The sequence below is a fragment of the Clarias gariepinus genome, chromosome 27, assembly GCF_024256425.1.
Source record: "Clarias gariepinus isolate MV-2021 ecotype Netherlands chromosome 27, CGAR_prim_01v2, whole genome shotgun sequence".
NCBI classification, from domain to species: Eukaryota; Metazoa; Chordata; class Actinopteri; order Siluriformes; family Clariidae; genus Clarias; species Clarias gariepinus.
Window position 1 is genome coordinate 4,324,865 of NC_071126.1, and position 14,408 is coordinate 4,339,272.

General features: G+C 40.0%; 1 protein-coding gene across 1 annotated transcript; it reads right to left on the reverse strand.

Moving 5' to 3' along the window:
* Positions 1-44: 44 nt before the first annotated feature.
* Positions 45-6,840, reverse strand: myoc (myocilin). The gene is made up of 4 exons (XM_053488408.1): positions 6,145-6,840; positions 2,635-2,700; positions 2,130-2,225; positions 45-1,668 (listed from the first exon to the last, which is right to left on the reverse strand). The coding sequence occupies exons 1-4, from the start codon at positions 6,608-6,610 to the stop codon at positions 881-883; spliced, it is 1,416 nt and encodes a 471-aa protein (XP_053344383.1). The 5' UTR covers positions 6,611-6,840; the 3' UTR covers positions 45-880.
* Positions 6,841-14,408: the final 7,568 nt, after the last annotated feature.

Here is a 14,408-nt window from a genome sequence, read left to right on the forward strand (position 1 = left end):
TCACTGTGCATCCTTTTCAATGAAGAGTTCAAGAACAGCCATATTTATGTAATAACCTTTATTTAGAAGTTTGTTTGTACATAAGTTAGTTTCATGAATTTCCATATAATCAGTACCATGCTGTATTGAGTGATAAAAAAAATATATACTGATTTTGACTAGCTAAAGCAAGGTGAGGGAGTTGCAATGTTTTTTAGGTTAGAATTACACTGAGTTTTATCTACAAGCATTACTTGTTGGATGTGCTTTTCCTCTCCCTCAGATTTCCTTACATTGCTGAATACAAACAAAAAGATGACTTACAAAAATGTAGAAAAATAAGTTCTCTATTAACACAGCGAGTGGGTCTTGCCACTGCAAGCTAGAACCCAAAACTATCATATTTAAAATATGGTGGTTTAAAAGTGGATTTCTTTTTAAGATGAACAAAGTAGGTTCTTTTTGACCCATGGAATACATTTCCTCAATGATATGTACATTAAATAACGAGTGACAACCAGAAATAGGGTTAAGAAGCCGGATCTAGAGCCACGTTATGTCTATTTCTGCTAGTGTTTTTTAGCACTAGGTTTGATGAATGAATTCAGTTTTGTGAGCTTGATCGCATGTAAAGAATTGCCCTGCATCTATGTGTATATATATGTGCCTGTGATGGTTTCTGTAATATATAGCATACTCAAACTAATCAGAATCAGCTTGTGTACAAGATGTTCGATGACTGCTACAGCTTTTGCTCATATCTGTGATCATTTCATTTTTCTAAGTATATGTATAGCCGCAAAGCCAGGATAACCATAGTTTAATTTGCAGTCTACAATCTGCTGCCCTTTTTAAACACCTTTTGTAGATACCCTCTAAACATAAAACGACATAACCTCCTTCACTGTTGCTTTCCCAGCCGGACATCATAGGACACCATGTGGTAATTATCCCAGGCAAAGAGCTTCCTCTGAGTTGGATTGTAGTCGATCATGCTGTTGTAACGGTGCCGGTTTTGGAACGGGACTGCGACAGCTTCGCTTTGGCTGGTACCTGTGTCAAAGCTGTAGTTAACCGTGGTGTTGGGAGAGGCATAGCTGGCGACTGTGTACAGCTTGCCGCAGATCATGAAGGCATTGGCTACGGTGGTTTTCCGAATGTTGGTCTCCCAGCTTTTCTTCACTTCCAGTGTGTGAGGATCCAGCTGAGAGATCACGATGGCGCCTTTAGCTTTATTTGTGCTGTAGATGGCCCAGAGACCATTCTCATCCACAGCGAAGTCAATATCTGTGTAGCCACCCCATGAGTAGGGGAACTGGCCATGGAATCCAGCATGAGGGAGGTCTCGACGGGCTGCGACACTCTCGGACCCTAACTCGTAGCGGATGAGTGTACGGCTGCGGCGCCGCTGGTAGTAGAGAGAGCCGCGGTACATAGCAGCACCTGTGCTCTCTACCGCATCGGGCAGGAGCAGGACTTTGGCTGGAAAGCCACGTGTGAACTGATCCATGTCCTCGTAGCCGTAGAGTTGGCGCACCTCTGTGCCAACCGTGTCGATTCGCCACACCATGTTGGAGCCATAAGGGCTGACAGCTTCTGGGTCCTGCATCCATACACCATACCTACCAGCAATGCTGTCTGCCTTACGGTGGGTCACGGGCTCTCCCACCCACAGCAGCTCACCACAGCCTGAAAAAGATCAACGAAGATTACAATGGATCTCATACCTTGATGGAAGTTGATATAATTAGCCCTTTGGTTGTTACGCAAGTTACACAAATAAGTTTAATTAAATATTATTTGACAAATTGAAACAAGGTTGCAATAATGTAATGTTTTTACACAGACTACATGTAACGAAGACGTGCCACATCGTCCTAAAATTCTATCATGTGTAAGTGATCGGGGGTATACTTATACTTACCCTTTCCTTTTTTAGTCCCTTGCTAAACATACAACAAGCCCTTTTATAAGCTGGACAGTTTAGGCTCCAAGTGCTATGGTAAAAATAGCTGTGTTTGTTCTTGTCAGCACAACTAATGTGTGGCATGTACTGGTACTTGGATACAGGCAACTGGATGGTGTCTTCTTGGTGGTGATGCGTGTATAGCATGGTGTTTGTAAATAGAGCCAGTTGTGACTTTCTGTACCTGTACTGTCTTCAGTGTTTGGATTTGGGGCAGGAAATTCTGCAACTTCAGCCTTCAGCTCCTGGTAGGCTGGACTACCATAGGGCCAAGATGGATCTGTCCACAAATTGAGAAAACAATGAAAAATAAGGGGAAAGTATTGGTGGGATCAAGCAGGTGTGAAACAGAACAAAATGTAGAACACCCAGGTAGGTGAAGATAAGTCTAGGGGGTAGGACAGCAAATGGAGACCATACACATCTGCTTCATCCTTTATCAAACTTAAATGTGGTCCATGTGAAAGTGGTACACTTTCTTTATGGGAACTGGTTGCACTAAGCAAAACAGCATTAAGGGGCCTGCAATATACTTCTTTCAAGTTTGGATGGAAGATCTGCGAAGTCTATTACCTCCTAATCGTCTACTTAATCCAATTCTTTTATCCCTTTCCAACTCATTATAAACACAGCAGCATGGACAAACCATGTACGTGTTGGTGTGTTTTTGAAGAAAGAGTGATTTTTACCTCTCAGGCTGCTCGTGTCTCCTTGGGTCCTGCCTGGCCTGGAACCCAGATGAGAATGGGATGTGCCTAAAGGGCAAAAAAAAAAAAAAAAAGTCACATTTCCAGATGGAAAGAAAGGACACCAACTCATGTTTTCTTGATACTTAAAACAAATAAGGCAACGGAAAGACGGGAACGTTCTGGAAAGCAAGCATGCACTGTGGAATACCAGAACCAGAGGGGGTCTATCTCTGATCTTGGACACACCTGATCCTCTGTCTACTTAGTAGAGTGTGTCCATGAGAGCTGGATGGAGTTCAGTGACAGACAGGAATCTTACAGAGGGGAAATAAACAGTGCTAAGTGGATTAACAGCTGTTATGGGACCTACTTGCAGTCACACACACTGGATCTTGCACTTCAAAATGAGACTCATTGACATCCTTTTACCTCCGCAGTGGCTTTATGACACTCTAAATCACATCACCGACTGATGTTTCCTTTTAGGAGCATTTTAATTGACACTGTTGCAAAGTGTTTACTAGGCATGCTAATGAAAGTTCAATTCTAGTCAGGCCTGGAAGCTGGAGTTGATCAAAAAGGTGAGATGATTACCTGTTTTTACTCAAATGTTTAAAATGGAGATTCATCTCTCAGCAAGCTAGAATAAGATTTAGGTTTCGTGTGAGCGGATTGAGTTGAGCAGTGGTGAATATAGCAATGATTACTTCAGCTGAAAAATTAGCAGGCCTAAGCCCAAAGGTACGTGTTGTTCCTGAGGTCTGAACCATGTGTTGCTTGATGAATATCAGGGTAGTACCATGAGAGAGAGGGAAAGAAAAAAAAGCAAGTGCAGTCCAGAGTGATTTTAAGTAAACATAATTGCTTACACCTGAACATTTCCCTGCTTACGACTGCTGGCTTTGAGGTGAGTCTTTGCTACTTAACTGCTTTTTTTTTTTTTTTTTTTTTTGGCATACCAACAATAAACCTGCTTTTACTTCAGCAAGGCTCTTCAAAACAAAGTTGTAATTCCAAGACTAACTTATGACCACCATCTCTACATGCCTAAATCTGGCTCATATAAACGATGTTTGTTCATGCAATATCCAGTCTGCTACATAATTATTGGTACCCTTTCATGAAAAACGAATAATAGTCTAAGCCTAAGTACAGTACATTATATCTAACTGTTTTTCTGTAGTGCTTAATCTGGTTGGTGGCACCTGAGGATGGATTTTTGGACCTTCCTTCATGCACAATGTTTCAAGATTCTTTATATATTCTTGCGTTTGTGTATACAGGCTTTCCTCTTTACCTAAGACTATGCATTTTCACTAAGTAGATTTTGTCCATGTATTTGGTTTCATGTTGATTTGGAAGTGAAATGATCTATAATACATAAGTCTTAACCTCATTGGCAACTAGGTTTAGAGGTTTAGTGGTAAAATAACTTTGCCCTTGCGGGAATTCATGATGACAACAATATTAACCAAAAAAAAACATGGACCACCAGCCATATAACAGCACCAAGGCAGGAATATTATAGAGGCATATCTTAGCATCTGCAAGGTGAACATCCATCCATCAAGTTTTTATTGCTCTTTTTTTTTATGCATGGTTCAAATTTTGGGTTCATTAGACCACATGATTCCAGTTTTCAGTTCCAAGGATTCCAGGAAATTAAGACAATCCACTTGAGGGTTGCTCTCAGGAAGGGTTTTTTTTATGTGTAGCTCTTTCAAGCAGCTTGTTGCCATAGACGATTAATAATCGATTCTAAACTCCATGAATCAACCTCGCCTGCTCCTTTTTGAAGTGGCTACCTTTGGGCTCTTTTTAGGTTCTGTTTTATATATTTTAACCGCTTATAGATTTTCAATTTCATTATCAGTTGTGCTGGTTGAGAGCCATCTGTTTTGTCTTTTGTGGAATGTTTTTGGACCTCATTTGTGGAAAGATTTTTTTTTCTTTTTGAGACCTTGTGTTTGGTCCAAAGGGTGACAACAAATGTATTTTAAATCATCGGTTGTGGTGACAATTTTGCACAATTTTTCCGCACAGATACTGTTATTATTATTACTACTAAATACTATTAATATTACTATGTATATTAAACACTATAAATAACTCTTCATTTAGAATTAGAGTGTTTACGTGAGTCATGTTAATTTTATTCATTATTTTGCACAATCATTTGAAGGGTCTCAATAACTCCTGATATATTGAATTCCAACTGCATTCCCCGGGAAGAAAGGGTAGCTAATAATAAAAAAAAAAAAAAAGTATCGCTTTCTAATCAAACAGTGAGTTGATCACTGTGTGCATGTCTGTCCTTTGTTGGGCCCTGAAGGAAGAAGTGCGTCGTCTTCTTACAAATGAGTAACACCGCAGTTCACCACACCTCTTCTCCCTCTGTTTTACGCATTTGCATTTTTCATCTTCTTCGCCACTAGGCCAGCAGCAAAGGTGTCACCATGAGGAGCAGAACAGATGTTATAGATTGACAAGACGAGGACAAAAAAAGGAACGAGGGAGGCACATCTGCACTTCCTTATGGGAACATGGGAGTATTTAGTCCAGAGGGCTGCTGGCTTCATTAGTTTCAGCTTAATAACATTACCAAGGTCTGATCAAGACAAGCATTCAGTATGAAAGTGGGATCATTCCACAGTCCGTGCCAGATTTTTTTAAAACAACTTGAATATGTTTTGAGTATTCATTTATTCCTTTTGTCTGTTTCATATAAACCATGATAGACTGTCGTACAGTTAAAGGACAGAATTTCCTCAGCATGGAACTTCATTCCATTTATATTGCTTTTTAATGGTTTTAAGAGGGACACCTGCTGGCCACTGGTCCTCTGTGTGTGTGTGTGTGTGTGACTAATACTACCAGTCAGGTATGATGGTGATCTAAAAGGCATATGAGTCATTATTACCAGCACAAACTTATAACATACAGAAATCACTGCCAGTACTGGGGTGTCATTCATAACAGCTTGTTTTTATGCATTAGGACATTTTTTTTAAATATATGAGCTGACCACAGATTTATTAGGCACACCCAACTTCTGGATTTTACAACTCGCAACCCAGTCACGGCTTATGCCACGGGTCTTTAATCTTTCGCACAAAGGACTGGTGTGGCTTCAGGCTTTCATTCCAGCCAAGCAGAAGTCACATCTGATTCCACTTGTTAAATCAGTTCATCTTGTTCCTCAATCAAGTGTGCTTCCTATGTAACTGCAATAAAAGTCAGGAGAACTCTAAAGCCTTATAAAGATCCGTTGGCTTTTTTACATCACATCAGTGAAGAAAAAACAAAGCAGACCATGACGGACGTGTAGTGTCGAGCTATGCCAGATATCCGCTCAGTTATCTCTCTGGATAAGGGGGTCTTCCAAGTGCTATAAATCTAAATCTAAGGTGCTTCATGATGGCATGCTGCTATTACATATTTCAAAATCCTGCCCTTTTTTTTACTTTTTATGTCAATAAACAAAAATAAAAATAATCCAAGACGCCTCACCTGTTCCTGGTTGGACGCTGCTACTAAAGATTGGCAGATTCTGAGAAGGCTGCTGTGTGCACGGTCTGCTCCTGAGCCTCTCCACCTCGCGCTGGAGCTCCTCCACCATCCGTTGAAGCTGCTCCACCTGCTGAGCCAGGATGGCTTTCTCCTCCTGCAACCTGTCCCTCTCTCCAGTGACCTGGGTGTAGGCTGTCCGAAGTCCCATTTGGGCTTCAGTACCTGGAGCTTCGCCTCCAGTCAGACGGGATACCAGCGCCTCCAGCAGCCCCAGGCGAGACTTCAGGGCTTCCATCTCAGCGCTGGATCCTGTCGAGGGGCAGCTTGCTTCTGTAGGGCTGTCCACCGTGAAGGTGTACTGACAGCGCCTGTTGCGGTCGTTCCCTCTCGAGAAGCTGGCAGTGCCCTGAGCCTGAGTGTTCACAAGAAGGATGGAAATCCAGGTTACAGCCAGGATCCACATCATAAAGGAGACTGGAGTACACAATGTTTTGATTCTTCTTTGCCTTGGTTATGCGTCGATGCTCTCCTCCTGTGTTCTGTGGACAGCTGATCTGCTTGTCCTGCTTTCCTTCAGGGAATAAAATAAGAGGTGGATTTGTTGCCAGCACGTTTTATGCGCAGACACTTTGTGTGTCTCTAAATCTGGTGTAAAAAGTTTTATTGATGATGATTTTGATCCTGGTTGAGTTTGTGTTCTTTGCTCAGCAGGCAATTTCTCTGAGTCTAGGAACCCCAGTAGGGGTTATTTATACAGTCTAAAAGGAGGGGAGAAGGTGGGGACGTGGGAGGGAATAAGTGAGGGAGGGATTTTCTCAAACAGCCAGAATATATTACCTTTTTTTTTTTCCCTCTCTTCTCAGGAACTCTGAGGAATTTGTGGTGCTTTTATTATAATCATATTTGTTTTAGTTCAGTTTATTTATGGTTCTGGTGTGAATGGGTGAAAATGAGTTGCCAGGTTCTATCTGGCTAAAGAGTTGAGCTCCAAGCTTAATTAAACATCTGTTAAATAGTTCAGGAGCACGTCACTTTTACAGCCAGGTGTGTCATTGTGCTGGAACTAAACTTTTAGGGAGCAGGTAATAAACTGGAGCATATGAACCTCGCTCAAAAGGTTTTACTGGTTTCTCCTGTGGTGCTGTTGCCTGATGATGGGAGTTTTATATGAAACACAGCGACAGTTTACAGTGTCTCTGTAGAAGTGTTTCATTGCAAGTGCGTATGTGCCGTTTTCTAATTCTGGTCCTGTGTGGTTTTTGAGGCCCTATCAGCTTGCTGCCGATGCGCCACCATGGGGGTGATTTTGCAGCAGGTCATTTTAGACGCCACGTTATGAGAGAGGGTGAAGGTAGATAGGGTTACCCCAGTGCCCTTAACTGAAAAATGATGGGCTACACGTGAAAAGTGTTACAGACATGAAGTCTGGGTAAGGAACGTAAGCTCTTGTGTCACCATCCTGTATTTGACAATAAAGTAGCAAGTCGGTGGATGTTCGTAAGTCTTTTTGAGATACTAGTCGTTTAACAACTTAAGCTTAATGTGAGAGATTAAACTTGCTATCCATTTCTTTTGCGCTATTACCTAAACTGTATACATATTTTCTATTTATTTTGTACTTGCAGTACTGTGCAAAAGTCTTAGACACGTGTAAATAACTTCTGTAGAGCATGGATGTTTTCATTTTCTTTAAAAAAAATGAAACTAAGTCAATAATTGGTGTGATGACTCTTTGCTTAAAATATAGACTTGGGTACAATTTTTTCGGTTTTATAAAGCAAAAGAAAAAAAACAAAATGAAGTTTTTTTTGTTTTTTGTTTGAAAAGTGCTCCTTTACATAATACAGATCTTTTCCTGCAAGATACAGTTTTGTGCTGGAATATTAAATGTTTAAATGTGTATGGAAATCAAATGTTTTTCTTGAAGTCATTAAATAAACTTGTATAACAGTTTGTACATAAAAAAACATAGGTTTTTGACTTTTTAATAGTTACACAGTATTTCTTAAACATGTAATATATATATATATATATATATATATATATATATATATAAATACTTTAAATACTTTAAGTGAAATTTTTCACTTAAATTCCTTAGATTCCATTGCAACATAAACTTAGACTCCTAACAAAACTGGAAGTATTTCCCAAAGAAGAAATTTAAAGATATTATTTTTTTTTCTCAAAAAAAAAATCAAATAAAAAATCTGTTTTCTCTTTTTTTTTTTACTTGTCTACATGCATGAAAGATATGCATGCATCATGTTACCGAAAATTTGTGCACCCTGACCATTGCACCTGTATGTACTTGTTGAACATCTCGTTCTCCTTTACCGTTATAATAACCTTCACTCTTCTGGGAAGGCGTTCCACTAGATTTTGGAGTATAACTGTGGGGATTAGTGATTATTCAGCCGTAAGAGCATTAGTGAAAATAGATACGCATGTTGGTGAGGTTCATTCCAAAAATGTTCAGAGGGGTCAAGATCAGGGCTCTGAGCAGGATGCTCAGGTTCTTCTGCTTTAAACCTGGCACATCATGTCTACATGATAAGGTTTCATTTAATGCACTCTAAGAAAAATATTTCATCAAGGATCTTAAATGTTCATTCTTAATTATGGACCATGGCAATGTTTGCAGAATATTAGTTTCCATTAGATAACATTTATGTATATTTACTTTATATTAAATGGATGAACCATTTAGAAATTGTTGTTTCCTTGTACGGGTAATGGCCTTAGCCAAAGGGAATCAAATTTTCTTGTCTAATGGGAAACTCTATCTTGTAGGTTTCTACATAGACTCTTTAAATGTTTCCCTGAGGAACAAACCAGTAAACACTTGAGTAAGTATCCACTTGCAAATCCTTTGTAGTCAATGAGTGTGTGAGGACATTATGTTGATTTTGGATTCGATTTTCTTGTAAATTAAATGCACACTCATTTAGGCTTCAGGTTAGACTACTAAAGTTGGAACATTGAATTGGAAATTGGATAGAACGCTGCAAAACAAGGCACTGTGTGTTGAACAATTAATGTAGATGAATCCAAACCCCAATGATGCTTCTAACAACCACCTCTACATCCCCATGCCACTTGGTGGTGGTTTTGAAGTTTGAATCCCACCTCAGGTCTGTGTGGATAGTTTGCATGTTCTCCCCGTGCTTGGTGGGTTTCCTCCTGTTTCCTCCAGGCCAAAGAGTAGGCTAATTGATGTTTCCAAATTCCCTGTAAGATGCTAGTATGTGTGGCGTTGTGTGCCCTGCAACGGACTAGCAGTCAGTCATGGTTGTACCCAGCCTCGTGCCCAGAGTCACCTGGGATAGGCTCCAGGCCGGTACAGAATAAGCAGCCTAGACAATGAGTGACAGTGAAAGAATGAATCATGAGCAATTTCTTTCCATTTTTATTTAATTTCCAGCTTCCATTCTGCTGACCCAGGTAAAACATCAAGTATCAACCAGTGGCGTTCTCTTCTGCGCCCTTGGTCTTCATGACTGAAACACTTTATGAGCATTCACTGCTGTCAATGGCTTTAAACCTAAGATACCACATCCAGATAAGGTATACTGTACAGACAAAACTCCACTCAATTCACACAGTATGTGTTTATGGCCTCGATTACAGTAAGCAGTTTGCACTTTATGCCTCTGCCGACTTTCCTTGTTCCTATAGTGGCTTCTGGTGCCATTTCCTCTCGAGGTAACAATGCACTCAGCCATGTGCAAGGTGTAAAATAAAAAAGTTTTATTTTAATCGTGAGACCAGGCCTTTCTTCATTGCTCTGTGAACAAGTTCTTCTGCTCACATGCCCATTGTGGGTGCTTTGGGTGGTAGACGCGGGGCATCTGCATACGTACCAATCTGTGGTGCACTGTGTGTTCTGACACCTTTTTATCACAGCAAGCTTTATTATTATTTTTTTTTCCTTTTACAGCAATTTTACTCCCTTTCCCAGCAGTCATCTAAGTATCATTTCACATTCCCCTAGACATAAAAGGATGCACACATGTGTGAACACTTACTAACAGTTAAATGGCCCAACAGACAGAAATCCTTTGTTAAATTTCAGGATGTTTCCATTGAACTGTTGAGTAACGGTTTTGCATAATAAGTATGACACGAACTCTTCGCATGTGTGTTCCCGTTACTTCACCAGGATGAACTGCAAACTCAAAACACACCGTAACTCCAGCTTCTGTCCTGGAGTTTCCTGTGGTTTATGCTTGTCAGGGTTCACAACCTGCTCTGGAAGAATTTAACACACTCACTCATACCTAGAGAGCAATAAAAAAGCGAAACTTGGACTTGCGTAATTGCTTAAAAACAAAGCCGCTTTATTGGTTGTGTGACTCAAGACTGCCCGGGAAATTTACTGACTGCAATAGATGATGCTGTGTCCATGTTGCCTGATGAGCCAGAAACAGCACTGCACCATTAAGGGGAAAAAAAGGGGACTGGGATCTGTGTGTTCTCTGGTAATAAGTAGGCAAAAGTGTCGAGGCCAGACATCATCATCATCGTCATCATCAGGTTTTTTGGGTAGTAAATATTTTTCTTTGATCTGATCTTTAAACACTTTTTACCGCTTCATAATTTTCCTTATATCCAAGTAACAGCAAGAGTTTAACAGTGTCTTGTCTCTAATAAACTATGGACATCACATTCCGGCATATTAAACATACCAGGCATTGAGAATAAGTAAAGAAGGCTGGATCTTACCGTTCATATAATTAACTTTAATATTAGTATTACTTAAATACTACTATAAAATGTATACCTTTGTTTTGTTTAGTCCTTTTAATCGTCTTTTATCAGCAGCTTCTTTTCCCTGGTTAGGGTCAGGGTATATAGCCAACACCTTATCGGATTATTCATCCTAATAAATGCATTCAGAGTTCACACCGAGCAAGTTAATGTGCTAGTAGCAGAAAAAAAACGGGCAAGTGTAAGGATCTGAGCCACACTGTGATGGCTAAAAAGCTATGTTAGAGTGTCTCCAAAACAGGAGGTCTATTACCTACCAAAATTAAAGGAAGGTCAAACGGTGAACTGGTGGCAGAATTAAATCCTTCCAAGGCTCATTAACCTGGATGGGAAGCAAAGGTGATCCTGTTTGAGACAATCCCACATAAGAGCTACTGTGGCACAATTATGCTGAAAAATTTATTCTGGCTATACATGATAGGAAGGTGTCAGAACCTACAGTGCGTCAGAGCTCGCTGTTTATTAGGCTGCAGAGACGCAGTGTGTGTCAACCCCTGTGCACTGCTGAAAGCTCCTACGATGGGCATTCGAACATCAGGACTGGATAATGAAGAAGTAAAGTGGAAGAAGGTGGCCTCGTTTTATGCATCACATTTTTTTAACATAATGTTTAGGGCCGGGTGCATGTGCCTCACCTACCTGGGCAGTAGATGGCTCCAGGATGTACTAGTGATGCTCTGGACTATGTTCTCTTGAAAGTCATGGGTCCTGGCATTCATGTAGATGTTACTTTGACAAGTATCAACTAAAAATGTTGCTGACTAAATATTTCCTGAGAGCAGTAGCATCTTTCAGCAGGATAATGCAACCTGCATCACTGCAAGGAATTCAAAGTGTTGACTTGGCCTCCAAATTCCCTAGATCTCAACCTGATTGAGTATCTGTCAGATGCGCTGGACTAACACGTCAGATCCATGGAAGCCCAACCTTGCAATTTACAGCGCTTCAAAGGATTTTTTTTTAAAGGATCTGCTGCTAACGCCTTGATGCCAGATACCACAGCACACCTTCAGATGCCTTGATGGGGCAGAGTTGTTTTTGTGACCTAAGAGTGACCTAGACAATCAGGCAGGTGTTTTTATTGTTATGGCTGATCAGTGTACATAAAGAAAATCATAATTAGGGCCTTTATGCTAGAAATTCAGCCTCACTTATACAGTTTCCCATGAAACAGAATATTATGCAAAGGTATGCATCATAAAATAAAATAATTCTTTGAATGGTTTTACAAACATTATTTTGGTTTAACTTCGTAACATGTGGTACCCTTAGGTCAATGAAATAAAAACTCACGATGGTCACAAAAATAACTTTAACAAAAGTAATAATCAATAAAAATTCTATGAATGTTAACCAATGAAAGTCAGAGATTGCTTTTCAACCATGCCGCAACGGAATTATAAAAAAAAAAAAAACTCATGGAACAGGCCTAGACAAAAATGATGTGACCAAAGGGACATGTTAATTCAAGGTGTGTCCACTAATTAGCATCACATGTGTCTACAATCTCGAAATCAGTCAGTGGGCCTATATATAGGGCTCCAGGTAATCACTGTGTTGTTTGGTGACATGGTGTGTCCCATGTAGTCCACCTAACACTCAGTGCACCATTGTGTCATTCATTTTTCATTTCCTTTATCCACCGAAGGGTATCAACAATTTTGTCCATGTGTGTATGCATTATATTTAGGCATTATTATTATTATCATTATTATATAACGCCAAACCCCTGATGGGACCAAAGCACAAACACCCCTTCAAAAAAAAAAAAAGTCTCTTTCAAAAAGTAAAAAAAAAAGTCTGATTTTTTTAAAATAAATGTGCTCTGAAACTCATATATAGTTTCATTACACCCAGACTGATATAATTTAAGTGTTTCTTTTAATTTTTATTTTAATTACAGCTTATAGCTAATGAAAACCAAAAATTTAGTCTCATAGAAAATTTTAATATTACTTAAGACCAATTTAAAAAAGATTTTTAACACAAGACTACTGAAAAGTATGAGCATTAATACCTAAATAAAATAATCGCACAAGTTACTGCAGCAATGCAGGGTGGATCTGTCTGTGAAACTGCTGAAGAGTTATGGAAGCCCAGGTTGCTCTGATTACAGCCTTCACCTCTTCTGTGTTGTTGGGTCTTGTGTCTCGCATCTTCCTCTTCAAAATACCCCAAAGATTCTCTATAGGGTTTAGATCGTTTGCTGGCCATGGTACTTAAACGAGGTATTATTTTGTCAGTGTGGGCAGGTGCCAAGTCCTGCTGGAAAATAAAATCAGCATCTCTATAAAGCTGATCAGCAGAGGGAAGCATGAAATGCTCTAAAACCTCCTGGTAGACGGCTGCGCTGACCTTGGACCTAATAATACTCAGTGCACCAACACCAGCAAATGAGATGGCTCTCCAAACCACCACTGCCTAAATAGATTTTGGAATGAAATGCAAAAAAGGAGTGGTCCACTGAGCAACAGTCTAGTCCTTTTTGTCCTTAGACCAGGTCAGACACCCCTGAGTTTGTCTCTGGATCAAGAGTGGCTTGACACCAGGAATGTAACCGTTGTAGCCCATGGATAAAACACTCATGGATAGAACGCTCTGCAGAGTGGCTCCTGAAGATCTGACTCCAGTTGCAGTCCACTCCTTGTGAATTTCCCACAAAATCTTAAATGGGATTCGTTTCACAGTCCTCGCCGTGCTGCGGTTATACCTGTTGCTTGTGCACCTTTTTCTGCCACATTTTTTTTTTCACTCAACATTCCATTAATGTGCTTGGATATTGCACTCTGTGAACAGCCAGTCTACTGTACCAGACCATTTAAAGGCTCAAGAAACGTACAGGTGTTTTGAGTTAATTAGCTGATTTAGAGTGTGACACTATAAGTCTCCAATATATTTTTTTTTGAGATACAGCATTTTGGGTTTTCATTAGCTGTAAGCCATAATCATCAACATTAAAAGAAATAAAGACTTGAAATATATTAGTCTATGTGTAATGGATCTATGCGTTTCACTTTTTGAATCAAATTACTGAAGTAAATCAACTTTTCGATGATTTTTGAGATGCATCTGTGTATGAAAATGCATAAGATAATTGCACACACCTAAGAGTTCACTCAGGCACCTTTAGCTTTGATTACAGCACATTATGCGGTGGCTAGTTCATGTGTGAAAATGATTCCTCATGCGCCCAGAACCACTCTTTCACAATATGAGTCCTGTAATATGCCTGTACCATCAGGGAAAAAAACTGCATAGATTTGTTAACCTTTTAGTACATTCAGATCGTTAGCTGCAACATCAGATCATTACACTGCCTTCAGAGGCTTGTACAGTGGCCACCATGTCTGGTGGGTGCATTGCTTCATGCGCTTTCTTTTGTTGATGTGCCCATCGCGTTGGATTAGGGTCAGTCTAAACTCAGATGATCACAGACCCTTTATCAATTGCTCCAAAGTCCGATCTTTACGCTCCCTAGCAAACTGAAGTCTTTT